Source organism: Triplophysa rosa, linkage group LG21, assembly GCF_024868665.1.
Source record: "Triplophysa rosa linkage group LG21, Trosa_1v2, whole genome shotgun sequence".
NCBI classification, from domain to species: Eukaryota; Metazoa; Chordata; class Actinopteri; order Cypriniformes; family Nemacheilidae; genus Triplophysa; species Triplophysa rosa.
The window spans coordinates 2,287,653-2,302,755 of record NC_079910.1 but is presented as its reverse complement, the minus strand read 5'-3'; the positions used below and the strand labels follow the sequence as shown (position 1 = coordinate 2,302,755).

The window sequence follows — 15,103 nt, the reverse complement described above, 5'->3', positions numbered from 1 at the left end:
AGAGAGAGAGAGAGAGAGAGAGAGAGAGAGAGAGAGAGAGAGAGAGAGAGAGAGAGAGAGAGAGGGAGAGATGCCTCCAGCACCACTGGCCTACTCTAAATGTTGCATAACAAATGCGCTGCATTCCCTGTTTAGCTGCTCAGCCTGGAGACGCATGACAACACACAAGCGCTCGCTCCCGCCCTCCACCTCACGAAATCCAGCCGAGAGGAGAAACCAAATGATGCAACGTTTGTTGTCATCTTCTCATTTTTATTCTTGCTGAGCTAAACTTATTTCGAACTGAGCTGAAACATACATATTAAAATATTTATTTCAACTCATTAATAATTCCTAACCACACGTAATTCATAATTAATCATGTTATCTAGTAACCATGCATTACTTTTGTTTCATGACTTTTTTTAAATCACTGAAAAAGACCATTTTTGTCAAATAATTATGCATTGCCTCTAAGGCTTTAAAGCGTCACAAGGAAGTTCAACGTGTGCAGTTGAGAGGGAACGCTGGTCACCTCTTGCCGTCAGGTCATTTACGTCCCCGAAAAAACCTTCCAGCAATGCAAGAGATCGGGGAAATCGGGGAAACTGAGATGCATAAAGCAGGTCATATCTACAGTCACGTCCTACACAAGAGCTGCACACTTTCAACCCCATCGCTGACTTATTTCATTCACTGTAAGTGGCTTCAGATAAAAGCATCCGCCAAATGCCTGAATGTAAACGTAGACAGGTGTTAAAAAGTGAGACAGTAGAAGATAAAGAAAGAGACAGACAGAATCTGTTCACGCCCATCTCGAAAATAATAATCTATCCGTCTCATATTTCTGACCCACCCTGTCAAACTCGGTATCAAAGCACACACAAAGACATCCTTCCACCAACACGCCTGCACTCCAGAAGATCCTTCACGTCAGTATTTGTGTTGTTGGCAGCGTTGTTCAGAGTAACATCTCCCTTCGGAAGAATTTTAGAGTCAAATCTCCAGTCGGGGAGTGACTGCGCATTCCACAGATGAATCCGATCTGCTCCGGTAAAGAAGACAACACTGAAGTCTACTCTTCACAAACCTCACGAGTGATACCTACACTCAACAAATGTTATTTGTTGTTGTTATAACATAAACACAACACCCGACTACAACGCTTTTTTCTGACCCCAAACCTCAAATTCCCAAACCAGACATAAAGGTTGAACTTCCAGAAACGTCTACAAACTCTTTACAACAGGCCGTGAAATCACAACGATGAGAAGCTTTGAATGAAATGAGAGAAGAACAGACACGGACGAGTCGTCCCATTCAAAGCTTTTGTCTTGTTACCACGGCGATGCTAATCTGAAAGACCAGACACACTTCACTGCTTCACAGTCATGTTTCCCCCATTACGTTTGCACACACACACGCACGCACGCACACACACACACACACGCACACACACCAAACCATTCATACAAATATTCAGGATTCTCTCTACCAGATCTCTCCTAATGAAACTTTGTAAACTTTCTCCTTTAAAGATGACACACGTCTTGGTCATAGCAGATATCTGGGAAGGTGTGTAACATAAAAGAACGTAATACAGCAAATACTATCATCTAACAACACAAATTACATATTGTTAGTGTTGTATAGTACTCAAGTATTTTTACTTAAGCACATTTTTCAAGCATCTGTACTTAATGAGTGTTTTTACTTTGCATTACATTATAAAGCATATATCATGTTTTACTCCTCTACATTTCATACATATTTTTACATGTTTTTATACAGTGCTTAAGTACATTTTAAAAAGGCGAAGTGAAAGTACTTTGTAAACAAATACTGGATTTTAATGCACTTCAGTATTAAAAGGTAAAAAACAACAATAACATTTATTTATGAAATGCAATGGAGTGAAAAAGATGATAAATGCTTTAGAACGTAGTGAAGTCATTCCTGATAAAATACAGATATTTAAAAATGCACTTGAAATGAAAACATACTTTAGTACTAGTCCATACGGGGGTGTAACACTATATTGAAGTATCGCATACCGTGATAAAAAATTACGATATGTAGCGTAGAGCTATGGCAATATACTTTTTATAGCTTTCGCTTAAAATTCAGTTTTCGTTTTCTTTTTGACAGATCAATTAAATGAGTTTTATGTTTGAATTAAACTTTGAACGTAGTCAATTCTTTAACAATAACAAATGTCACTGAAAATCGTTAATGTTCTGGGAAAAATGTTTACAAATATTGTGATACAATCGTAACCGTGAACCCAGTATCGTGTATCATATCGAACCGTAAGCTACTGTACCAAACGTCCCCAAAGATAGTAAGATCGGAATTGATGTTTTTCTAAAAATGTCTATGGAAAGTCCATGAAAAACATGAAAACGCAAAGTGTGTGTGTGTGTGTGCGCGTGTGTGTGTATGTGTGCGTGTGTGTTAAACATAGATGAAGCTTAAAGAGCATGTGCACAGAGTGTGTTTTGCCATGTTTGACCTAATTGTGTCAGAATCATGCCTGGAATGACAGAGATGAGGAAAGCACACACACACACACACACACGCACACACGCACGCACGCACACACACACACACGCACACATTTAGAGTGCCATGTGGAGCACTGAGAGTGTAAACAGATCCTAATGTCATGTTGATTTTGAAAGGAACCATGTCCTAATTCAGACACACAGTCTCTCTCTCTCTCTCTCTCACACACACACACACACACACACACACACACACACACACACGCACGCACGCACACACACACACACACATTTGCACTAATTCGGATTCATATGAGCTCTCTGTTGTTTAAGTACACCCGACACTATCATTACTATGAAAAGGGATGATGGAGGGTAATTAGAGAATGGGGGGGGGGGTGGAGTTGTAAACAAATCCATTCAGTATATCATTAGCACAACAACAACACAGACTTTAAAAGTGCCTCTAATATCTGAAATGAAGAGTGTAATTACTCAAATAAAGTAATAAACACTTCTTCTGAAAATGAAAAACGTGAAAGGTTCACATCAGGAAGAGCAAGTAGTTAAGATGTCCTCAAAATCACCTTGTTGTTGTTGTTGATGTTGCGATATTGTAGCAACACTACAGAGTTATTGGTCACAAAAGATCTTGCATACTGAATCCGATAAACATGACTGTTGTATTATCGTCCAGCAAAACAAAAAACTGACCTGATGCTTGATTGATTACCATTATTACGATGTCACGTTTCAGCTAAAAGACGCTGTCACATGATCCCAATCTGTTAGATAAAGGACCAAATCTGTCTGTTCGACCTGATTTGTCCCGCAGGTACCGATGACCAGTGCAGGACGCGGTGCATTAGTGACCTTTGACCCCTCCAAATAACAGGTTATACAGGCCCTCGGCAAAAAACACAAGCATATAGTGACTCAGACAAACTTCTGAAACAGATCATTCAGCTTTAACAAACGATCTAGAGGACAGCATCTGTAAATGAAGAACTTTGATTAAGCGTCTCTATGACTCTATAGGTTCAGACATCATCTCTGACCGCAGGACGCACGACTAACGCGGTCACACACTAACAGAAACAAAAGCTATAGGTGGAAAGAGTCTGAATGGATCTCCCGCTGGAAAACAAACTATCGGCGCCTAAAGAAAGACAGATGAGGGAAGGAAGGCAGGATGAAGGATTGGGTGTGATTCTATAAACAAAACGTCTCTCACTTGCAAGCCCAAAGATCAGCAACACAGACCTTTTTCAATGTTAAAAACTTCAGTCCAACGATAAAAGCTTTCATTTTGTAGCTGTGCCCATATGATCTCTCAAAACACAAAACAACTTTCTCTTTCACTATCCATCTGCTGTGTGTGTTGTGTAAAGTGCCCACAAAACTCTTCTGCATCCATCCTTCATCACTTCATCACACAAACAGTCAATGATGGGACGTTCTGAATCCATCCATCATGCACGCGGACACAAGGACCACAGAGCTGCTTTCGTTCACTTCAGCTCGCGTAAAGAAAAGGATCTGTTCTTACACAAAAATGTTCCCAAACTGTAACAAGAATCACATTTTCCCCATCCGCTTTCAGCACATAACTCAAAGTGACTCACAGCAAAGCCTCCTGAGGTTGTGTGTCCTGATCGGGGCTTCGTAATAGAGAGTTTACGAATATAAACCCACATGGTTTGGGTCACCAGCCCAGATCTGTAACCGCAAGACCACATCAACGCCGCGCGCTGGAGAGGACGGCACACATTTATACACTCTAGTATGCAAAGTATGTGTAAATGTAATATTTGCATTTGGATTATTACATAACACTCAAATACATCAATGAATCTTGAAGGACTGGGCAGAGTGTGTTTATGATGTGACCAAGTGTTTCAGGATCAGTGGTGACCCAAAAGCGCAGGTTCAACCCCTATAATCGCGCGCAATTGCGCACCGGTCTCAGACTAGTTAGTGAATGTACTTTAACTCACTTTTATGCTTAAATATAAACTCAGATAAAGTGGTGTACTCACGCACTGCCTCCTGCTTAGGGTCGAGCGCGTCCGTGGTCTCCTGGATCCTGCTTATTTTATCCCGGAGTGTCCAGACGCGGCGGTTCGTGGAGACCAGCTCGTGTTCCAGCTCCTGGAAGAGAGAGCACGCGTGCTTGGCCAGGTCCGACAGCTGGCGCAGGGTCCGAGACAGAGCCACATTACTGATGGCGCACAGGTCCTGGAACGGTAAACCCTCGTCGTCCGACTCCGTGCGTCTGCACAGAAACTGGGGCTCCACGATCCGTTTGGCAAACGGCATTGTATCATGTAGCGTTTTAATGTAAACTCCACTCTTTCAGGAAAACGCGCACCGCTCCCATAGAAAAGAAAGACCCGTTAGTCCAGGGTCTCGTGCGGCTCGTCCTCCATCCTCCCGGACACGCGCGCGCAGTACCGATCCGTGATCCGCCTCCAACGGTCTGATCCGCGCTCCGCTCGATCGTGTGCTTTTCTGCGCTTTAAACTCGCACTGCTTTTAAGGAAAGGTGGAGCGAAAACCTGGAGCGGATCCGCGCAACGAGTGGATCCGGAGCGCAACCCTTCCATTCATTAGAAGACGTGACATGCAAACGGAGAGATACATACAGACAAACAGATACAATGCTATTCTTATTAAATCAATACAATTCAACCATTAATTACATTAGAAATGGACATTATTTCAGTTGTTTTTTTCAGCATAACTTACACAGTTAAAGAATAACTGAACAGAATGATTTGGAAGTATAGAAAAGATGGTTAGTTAAGTAATGCATTTCCACACTCCAGCCCCGCGCAGGTTAATCTGTGTGTGTGTGTGTGCGTGCGTGCGTGTGTGTGGAGTGTGTTAAATTCCTGAAGCTATACATCACTGAGAGTGTTTCATTCACAATTGCTGAGTGAGTGTTTCACTAAATCCTGTGATAAGAGACAGAGAGCTCACATCTCTAAAGCCCTGCAAACACGCACACACGTCTCTCTCTCTCTCTCTCGCTTACACATTACACAGTTATTATAAAAACTCAAGTTGCTCATAAATCGATTCATTTGGCATCATCACTAAAACATAAATGTTGAATAACTGCAGTTTAGACACAGCAAGCTGATGTTAAAGGGACAGTTCACCCAAAAAAAGAGAATTCTGTCATCGTTTACTCGCCCTCAGGTTGTTCCAAACCTGCATAAATTTCTTTGTGCCGATGAATACAGAGAAAGATATTTGGAAGAATGTTAGACATTTTCAGTTCTGTGACATCACACACGACCATAGTAGGAATAGAAAAATTGTGATTTTTTCGTTCTGTTGAACACAAAATGAGATATTTCGAAGGATTCAGGAAAACAAACCGTTCTCTTTGACTACCATTTACTTCTTCCTACTGTGGAAGTCAATGATGTCCCGGAACTGAAAATGACTAACAATCTTCCAAATACCTTTCTCCGTGTTCATCAGAACAAAGTCATTTATCCAGGTATGAATAAATGATGACAGAATTTTCATTTTTGGGTGAACTATCACTTTAAGTGAGTTTTACCTCACTGACAGGCGTGTGCGACCCCCTAGTGGTGAATCCATCACAGGTCTGTGTAATGTCAGAGCAGCAGTAACAGAGCACATCTTTCCCTTTAAAACCTGCTGTCGGATTGGAATCAGGAAGAGTTCCTCCGGCAGAACACACACTGTAAATATCCGTCCATGTCGTTTTCTCTGAAAGATGTCAGAGAGACTCGCTCAGCGTCTCGAGGGGCCCGTGAGAGAGGTACACTGTGGTTAAGGCCGCAGGTTATTTTGGGTAGATGCAGAGAGAGAGTGGGTGTGTGACCCTTGACCCCTGTAATGCTCGAGTCTTTGTGAGAGTGGCACAGCTGCCACGAGAGAGCGAGTCTATATATGTGTCTGTGTCTCTAAATAGGTCTCGCCACTAAAACATACGTCATCGGTGTCTCCAACTGCTCAAGGCATTTCAGCCTGTATTCTCACAAACAGCTAGATCTTTTTCGTCTTGGAGATTTTAAGAAGGGGTGGCTGTTTTTCTCTTTAAGACAGACAGACGAAAGCTGCGGTCGAACCCGTTTAAGGTCGTCTACGGATCTGCAACCAGGCAGAATGAAGTTGAAACTCTCACGTGACCTAAATCCATCAGTACTGACGTGCCCGTGGCGTGCGCGTTTGTTTGTTTTGGGGGATTTGGTTAGATATGAAATATGACGTCATCAGCGTGACCCAAAAACATATTCAGCCACATGTAAATATCGCTGAGCATCATTGCATTACTTCACAAAATATCAACTTGTGACATCAGCAAACTCGATGCTTGAAAGTCTAAATGATATCGTCTACATTTTGAACAGTTTATATTGATTGTTTTATGCTGTAGTATGTTGCACAGTAAAATCGCCAGTGTTAAAAAAGGTCCAAATAACTCTCACGGTGTATTTATAATCCACTCGTTGCGAGTGTTGATTATATTTACACTGCGAGTGTTAATTTGACCTTTTTAACACTGGCGATTTTACTGTGTGGGAAAGTCTACCTGTGATATTGTTTATAAAACAAATGTCATTAGCTTTGGTAGGTTGTTATCCAATGATATTTAGACATTTGGAAATGTGATTTGAACGTTCCCGTGTGATTGGCTGAGGACGTGAGGTCACGAGTGGTGTTTGTGTCATGTTTTTCTAAGCATGTTACCCTCTATTGTCCTGTTGCTCGGCTTTCCTTCCGGATCTGATCTGCTGCTGTGACAGAACAATGATCCTGTTATCAGACACTGAGGTCAGACTCATTCTCTCTCAATCCAAACACGGCTACAAATGTGAATCAGAGCTGACTGACTGATAATGGATGTCTTGAAATCATCATTTGGTACAAATTTGTTTCCTATCAGCATTTCTTTGGGACAGTGGATGTTAACATTTTTTATACTTCAAGACAGTTCTCCATGACAATATTCGAGCTTAACATAACTACAAAGATGTATATTTGCTATATAGACAGAGTTTAGTTGTTTTAGCTTATTTCGTTGTTTTGTCTTTTGCGTCTTCCCCTTGGGAAGTTTGTGGAGCCCCCGGTTGGGTCGACAAGCATTTCTTTATAGGAAAAATTAAGGTTAAATCCCCCGTTGGCTCGCACGTTTGATTATTAAATATGTTGGCAATGCTTTCGGCTATTCATAAAGTTCAGCACGTTTTAACACATTGAAGCATGCTGAGCCCTATTCGAAATATTCGTTTTACTAAATCATTGTGTACAGTGCATTAGCCTCTATAAGTGATCACCCATATTCTGAAGTTTATACAGACATTAATAATCATATTCTCTACACCTGCTTCAAACACAGACATTCTGAAACACATGAGATTAGGCAGTGCAGAAACAGACAGAAGAGGGCCATTAGAGGTCACGACCTCTCGCACCATCGACCGTACACACACAACTGATTCTCTACGGTAGGTCCTGAGGAAAACCTGAAGGAAAAATGCTTCTCTAAAGGAATGTTCTGGGTTCACGTCAGGTTAAAGTCTCTCTACGGTGCGAGGTTGATTTCCACAGAAAACTCAACGTATCTCGTAAACCACATTTACAGTAAAGCATACGCTGGAAATCCGTCGGGCAAAACATTTTAAAGGGTCAAAACACTTAATCTGCACAAAAATATGAACACAATCTCATGTCAGTTTGTACCTCTTTTACAAGGTGTAATTTCCTACAAATTTATTGGTACGTTTACTGCTTTTTTCGTGTTTAATTACAACTTATCATACAAATTCAAACTTCGTAAAATAGTTACAAACAGGCTGGAAATGTGTTTCATACAGATGAATTTCTGTAATTTCAAGAGTTTGCTCAAAGTCAAGGGTAATTTACTACATTACATCCCATTTTTGAAAATATCTCCTAAAACCTACCTTCTCTTTATACGATGAATTGGGACTTTTAATATTTGAAATAACTTTGCAAAAGTAGTAAACAATTGACCACAGACGTCTGTTGTAAGTGCATAAACATCTGTGTCAAAACATGATTCTATCTATACAACAGGTCTAAAAGTACAAGCAAACAGGTTTTATAAATCCATTTATGAGTCAAGACATAGTTTAGCCACTTCTCCCATTCTTCCACTTCGATTTTATTGACACTCACAGAAACTTTCACTCCTGGATCAGAACACAGTGTATGAGATATGAACAGAATCAGTGACACAACACGACCCACAACAAACCTGGCCTGTAAAATCCTCCGCTTTTTGCATAGGAAAGTATTTAGCACAACGTAGAACAAAAAATACAGATCTTTACCATTTTTTGCAGTCGCTGGTTTTCATTTGTAGCATTTTTTAAAACGATCATCTTTGCGCATTTCATAATTGCCCCAAAATAGTCGCACTGATTTTAGGAGAGTAAGAAATGCATATAAAATTATTGTAAAGTTAGAAATAATAGATCAAGATATGACGAGCACTAAAAGAAAAACATACAGAAAATCATTTTGTTGCCATTGACATTTTGTGACACCCAAGATTTTTTTGCAATACAGTACAAGCGCAATCAATGCGTCAGCCTCAAACATTTGAGGTTAACGTACACGCCACATTCAAAACTAGGTCTAGACATTCAAACGTTCCAGTCGTAGACATTTCTGTGTTGTCAAACTACTCTCATTTACATGCCTCACGCTAGACGTGTAAAAATAAATGTATTTCTGCCACCCGCTCAGTGTAAACATTAACCTTCATGCATAAACACAGACACGCTTCATAAAACATCTGCAAAGTCATAATCTAAACACTGTCCCAACACACGGAGTCATGATTCACACCGGGATCTTTACGGGTGGATCTCACGAAACCTGTCCTGAACATCACACTTCACCCCCGAAATCAAAAGAAATGAAGGAGAAATTATATCCGTTTCAAGAGATCATCTGTTTCCCAAATCCTCATTACTGTAATGCAAAATCATCGTATTCTCATTACTGTAATGCAAAATCATCGTATTCTCATTACTGTAACGAAAAAAGAAATGATGTATTATATCTTATTCAAATGTATAAAGCAAGGTAGTGTTTATTGTATTGCCTTTGATTTATATCGTTTTAAACCGAGTAAAAAAAGCAGTAAAACATTTCTCCGTTTCAGTAATGAGAAAATGAAAACACAAATATTTGGATGCATTATGATCATGAGCATTTGGGGGATCTTAAAAGAGGATTCATTTTCGTTTTCTATTTTTGCCTTTTATTTGTGGGTTGTAAAATGCAACATGCACATGTTTTGTGGGATTCACCCTTATAAGCTTATTGTTGGTGGAACAGGATCAGCCTTCAACACAAAAACAGAATCGATGCTGGATGCATCCATAAACAACATATAAGAGAACTAGAATTACATCCACTAAAAACAGATTTTTGACTTTCCTGGAATAAAGTTGATTTCAGCCTCATGAGTGACAGCTAGTCGTGTTAGTAACGTTCAGCTGTAAAAACAGTCACAGACAAACAAACGCAAACCTAACAAAACAAACGTCAGACTCCTCGTGCGGTTCCTGTGGTTTTGACACAGTGTTTGTGGTGTTTGGTCGCTTAAAAATCTGACATGCCATTGGGTTACAGCTCATGAACCATCACCAGACCGGGTGTGTACTGGAAACACAGAGGACGCCGCGTGATTGGTCAGGCTGATGTCACGGGTCGCAGCAAATCCAGCTGAGACTCCAGAGTCACTCGCTCTCGATGAACAACCTTATAAAGAGAAAGAAAGAGGAAAAACACAAACAGAAGAGAAAGAAAGTGCAGAGCTGAGCTCAAACTGGTCTTACGGGAAAACAACTATTTTGAAATGTAAGTAGTGCAGTGGTTGTAGTGACGGCCATCGCAAGACGCTCTAACAAGCTGGTCTCGGTTCAGCAGACAAGGAATGCATCTGACTGACGAACTGATCCGAGGTCACGACCTCCGGGTGACATCAGAGAGAGGATGACATGGATCTGCAGACATCTCCAAAGCATTTTATTTCTACCCGTCTTCATTTGTCATTTCAAGTCCCATTCATCACACGTCTTCTAGAACAATATGAACAAATGCAAACACACACAGCTCTCCTTTCCTGACACCTGACACTGATGGAGAAGATCACCTCAGACATCCACACGACACGGACGATGCTGTGGAGGTTGAATTTATGCTTTTAGACAATCCGATACCTCTATACATGGTGCCAGTTCCAAACCTGGCCTGACTTCACACGCTTCCATCAAAGAAAACGCGGTTTAGTGCTGAGACCGAATCTCACGGTGTCAAACCAAGAGCCGGTTATGGACGGTTTCAGCGGCAACAACATAAACACACGATATGTGATTGAAGCTTAAGCCCGTAAACTTCTGCAAAGAACTGCTGAGTAGTTTTAATTTAATTTAATACAATTAATATGTAATCAAATATTAGAAATTAAATACATAATAAGTTGTTATATTATAACCAAACACAGACTGCAAGTTAACTTCGGGCCAAGCGCGTGCGTCAGATGAAACCAGCGATATGAAAGTCAAAAACACAAATGTAATACAGCAGATGATACAAAAAACTGCTCGCATCAAAATCAACAAACTATCTACATTTTAAGCACAGGTTGCATAAATAAAAGTGTTTTAGGCAATTAGAGAATGAAAAAAAAACATTTATGTTACAATTTTTTGTAATGCAACCTCGATCCAGCATATCACAGTACTGCATAAATACTTAAACCGCTTAATTTACTTGATTTTTCATTCGCTGTGTGAAAAAAAAAGATTTGAAAATACCACACGTGAATGCTTTTGCATTCTATTTGTTACATATTTAACCAGAAACGTCAGGTTAACGTTCCCATCATGCAACACAAAACTTCCCTTGTGAAAATTAACCATGATATTATTATAGTAAAAATGTTGTAACCATGTTTTTTGTCAGATTGATTGCCTTTTGCATAACCACAGTTTTACTACAAATACCATGGTGAAACTATGGTTACTGCAGCAAACCCCACGGCTAAATTGTAGCTAGTATATACTGCGTTAAAAGGATAGTTCACCCAAAAATGAAAATTCTGTCATCATTTACTCTTCCAAACCTGTATCAATATTTTTTGTTCTGCTGAACACGAAGGAAGATATTTGGAAGAATGTCAGTAACCGAAACAGATCTCATCCCCTGTTTACTGCCATAGTAGGAAAAATAAATACTCTGGGAGTCAATGGAGGATGAGATCTGTTTGGTTACTGCCATTCTTCCAAATATCTTCCTTTGTGTTTACAGAACAAAGAAATGTATTCAGGTTTGGAACAATATGATGACAGAATTTTAACTATGTATTGTAACTACTGTAATTTTTTTGTTTATTCATTGTAAAACCATGGTGAATTTTCATACGGGCTGATCTGCTCTTTATACACCTCTGAACACATAGTTGTGTACATCATAGTGCATTTCTGTCAACAGATCCTCCAAAAAATGACACACTGGACCTTTAAGAAGTCTGCCCATTATGTTTGCACATCTCTTCCAGTCTGTATCTAAACACACATCAGGTTATTTATATACACACGGGGGGCTTCTGGTACCCTCACGAGTTAGTGGTTTACTAGAGGCAGATCTAGAATCACAGTCTTCACATCATTCAGGGATCATCCTATATTAACACACACCAAAGCTTGAATGTGGATTGAAACAGCTGTCTGCTTTAAAATAGAGTTTCCTATAGCAGCTGTGTCACGTGTGTACACTCACGAGAGAGTCACAGACATAACGCTAGACACCCGTCCCGTTCATTTTTATTTTTTTGCCATACTTCATTATTATTAGTCACACTTAAAGTCCCAGTGAAATTAAAAATGACGATTCTTATTTTTTCATGAAATATTGCAGCGTTTATAGTAAATAGCTTATCAATGTGGGTCGTTTTCTTTTTAAAATTCATGTACCCTCATAATCTTCAGTTAAAATCTGAAAATGCACTTCCGCCCTATACATCCGCTTGGGCGGAGCCTCCGTTAACTCCTCCCCTTCAACTGTCAGTCTGCTGCCAGTTTCATTTCAAAATGCGACGGCTGTTTTGTTGAAATATGGAGATACGAAGTATCAGAAGAACGGCAGCGATACGAATCTGTTATAAAAGAATCTGATGTATAAGAATGTGTGTTATACCTTCAGTTGTTGCTGTAGTTCACTGTTAAGACGTGTCAGGACTGCGTTGGTCTCTCTGTTTTTACGGATGGCCATCTGGATCGCTCTCTTCTGTTTGGGAGGCAACCTGAAACACATATATCACATTCATCTCAACCTGTGTGTATAAGTGCATCTGTATGTACATATATGGTCACGATGGGGCACAATAAATGCCCCAACAAATCAAGAGTAAACGCTTTATGTTGTGCTTGTCGACATATGGACCTCTGTGTGGATTTGGTCAGTGTGGCAGCAGAGGAGGGCGTGCCCGACGGGGGCGTGGCACTCTGGCTATCAGGGTGGAGCTTCCTTCGTACTGGCTTCTGAGGGGCGTGGCCTTGGAGCGCAGCTGAAGGATCCTGGGTGGAGGTTTGAAACGTTAATGCTAGACTTTGAGCATATAACACCGCCCCAGACGATAATTTAAGAATGTGTTTCATCAGATCTCAACTTTTTATCACAAGACAGGGCTTGTAGTTGAAAGTTGTTTCATATAAATTTAGCTTAACATAGTGAATAATAGGGTAGTTAAATAGAAATTGAACCATTATTATTTCATAAACTACAGTAGGTACTCAACCAGAATGAGCCTTCCGTCGAATGTGCTCTATAATATCGTTGGATTACGAGCATATATCCCCCATATGGAATAAATACCACTGCAAACACAGCTGGGTTTCTCCGATGTTAACCCAGGATTAAGTTATAAACATTCACGCATACATATTGGTAGGCTACGTTCACATACATTGGGGATATGTTGTCATAAATCAAGAAATGTCTCTGCAGTAGGCTTTTTCATAATGTCAGGCTTTTTACAGTTCTTTCAAATGTGGCAGCAAGTGCCCGTTCAGAGACGAGCCCCGTTCACGACTTGTATTGTCCTGAAAGCGTGGTCTGTCAAAACATATCAAAACATTAAAAATGAAACTGTTGATCCAGTTTACCAAATGAAAGCATGTCGTGAAATATATGCGTTAAGCAGGACGTGATGAGATCTTTGGATAGCCACCGGAACAGCGGGTTACATAAACATTGAAGAAACATTGTTTCTTTCTTTCTTTGTTTGACGCCTCATGCTTCTTATCGTTCGTTTCAGAAACGACCTTTCAACCATTAGAAAGTTCAAACTGATCATAATATTAAATCGACCGAGCAAAATGAGGTCAGTGCGGTGCGAGGCAAGAAACTTGTGACTTTAGCCGGTTTCTTTCTTTGTGAATATTTTTCGCGTCGTCAGCCAAAATATCAGAAACGGTCTATTTGTTTTGTAACTATCAGGCATATGCAGTCGCTTTAGACTGGCAGAAAAAACCTCTGTGATCATAACACGTTTATTCTAATGATTTTTGTTCTAATGATTTAATGATTACTTTACTATGTCCTGCCTTTGGCTCAATTCTCCGCCTATATTGCTTTTTTTTGTTATATTATAAACGTGAATAACTCTTGTTTTAATCTTTAATGTGTTGCCTCCTGTCATGTAATAATGAATTTATCACATTAAATTTCACTGTTTCACTGTACATGTGGTTAAATACTGAAGGCGCAAACTCTCCCTTTGCGCCTCCTGGCGGAAATTTTGCAAACTAGTTTCACATGTAAATGATTTTTAACTTCTGCCCTTCCCAGGGCTGGACTGGGAATGAAAATCTGCCCTAGCATTTTTAGGCCTGCATCGGCCCTCCACCGAATCTGTTGACGGGGGGGGGGGGGTTGTTGTGCATGCATACATGTCTTTTGCATTCGCGTTGCGTGCATTCGCATTTATAATACGTCCGTTTAAGCGGCCAACGCCTCCGTTCCAGCCCCATACGTTAGCGGCCCACTGGGAAAACGCACGGTATGCCAGTCCGCCCCTGGCCCTTCCCCAACGGTGGCGCTCAACACGGCGGTAGAGAGCATTCTGGTTGACTACCTACTGTAAGTTAAAATAACAAAGATTTATGACTTCTACACAAGCATACACCCTCACTTAATAAAATGTACACTTACAAGAGCTCCTGACAGATCTGCACTGAAAGTTTGCGAGGTTGAGTAAAAATGTCTCTATAAAGATTTTTAATAGAAATCTGCTGTGCGCTCTATGACACCAGATATTAAAGGCTTGTCTTCATATCTCTTCAAGCATGGCCAGCAGTAGGCTGGTTTTTAATGGGAGGTGGTAAAATCTTACCGTTTTCGGAGGTGCCAGGTCTTCTGTGCTGAGACCTCCTCTCAAATCGGGTCTTTGGGGAGGTGTGCTGGTTTCCTGCTGAAAGAGAAAAAGTCTGTTTAAACTTAAAGAGGTCTGAATTTAGTGTTCCCTCACATCCCTCTACTACTGCTAGTCTGAATTTGACCTAAAAACTTGGTGCATTGGTGAAAAAAAGGCTTTAAAT

The 15,103-nt window shown here is 40.4% G+C and overlaps 2 protein-coding genes across 7 annotated transcripts in view; both read right to left on the bottom strand.

The window, feature by feature from the left end:
* The window catches only part of nhsa (Nance-Horan syndrome a (congenital cataracts and dental anomalies)), an 80,780-nt gene extending 75,791 nt beyond the window's left edge, over positions 1 to 4,989 (bottom strand). For all 5 annotated transcript variants that reach the window (XM_057363544.1, XM_057363546.1, XM_057363547.1 and 2 more), the window contains exon 1: positions 4,523 to 4,989. In XM_057363544.1, the coding sequence (XP_057219527.1) occupies positions 4,523 to 4,802 (280 nt within the window). In that variant the 5' untranslated portion in view covers positions 4,803 to 4,989. The remainder of the gene's footprint in view (positions 1 to 4,522) is intronic.
* A 3,290-nt stretch (positions 4,990 to 8,279) lies between these two features.
* reps2 (RALBP1 associated Eps domain containing 2) overlaps positions 8,280 to 15,103 on the bottom strand; it is a 32,100-nt gene continuing 25,276 nt past the window's right edge. The window contains exons 15-18 of one of the 2 annotated variants that reach the window (XM_057319624.1): positions 14,899 to 14,973; positions 12,948 to 13,081; positions 12,702 to 12,807; positions 8,280 to 10,262 (exon numbers count right to left, since the gene is read on the bottom strand). In XM_057319624.1, the coding sequence (XP_057175607.1) occupies positions 10,194 to 10,262; positions 12,702 to 12,807; positions 12,948 to 13,081; positions 14,899 to 14,973 (384 nt within the window). In that variant the 3' untranslated portion in view covers positions 8,280 to 10,193. Of the gene's footprint in view, positions 10,263 to 12,701; positions 12,808 to 12,947; positions 13,082 to 14,898; positions 14,977 to 15,103 lie in introns of both variants that reach the window. The other variant, XM_057319623.1, reaches the window with a different exon arrangement.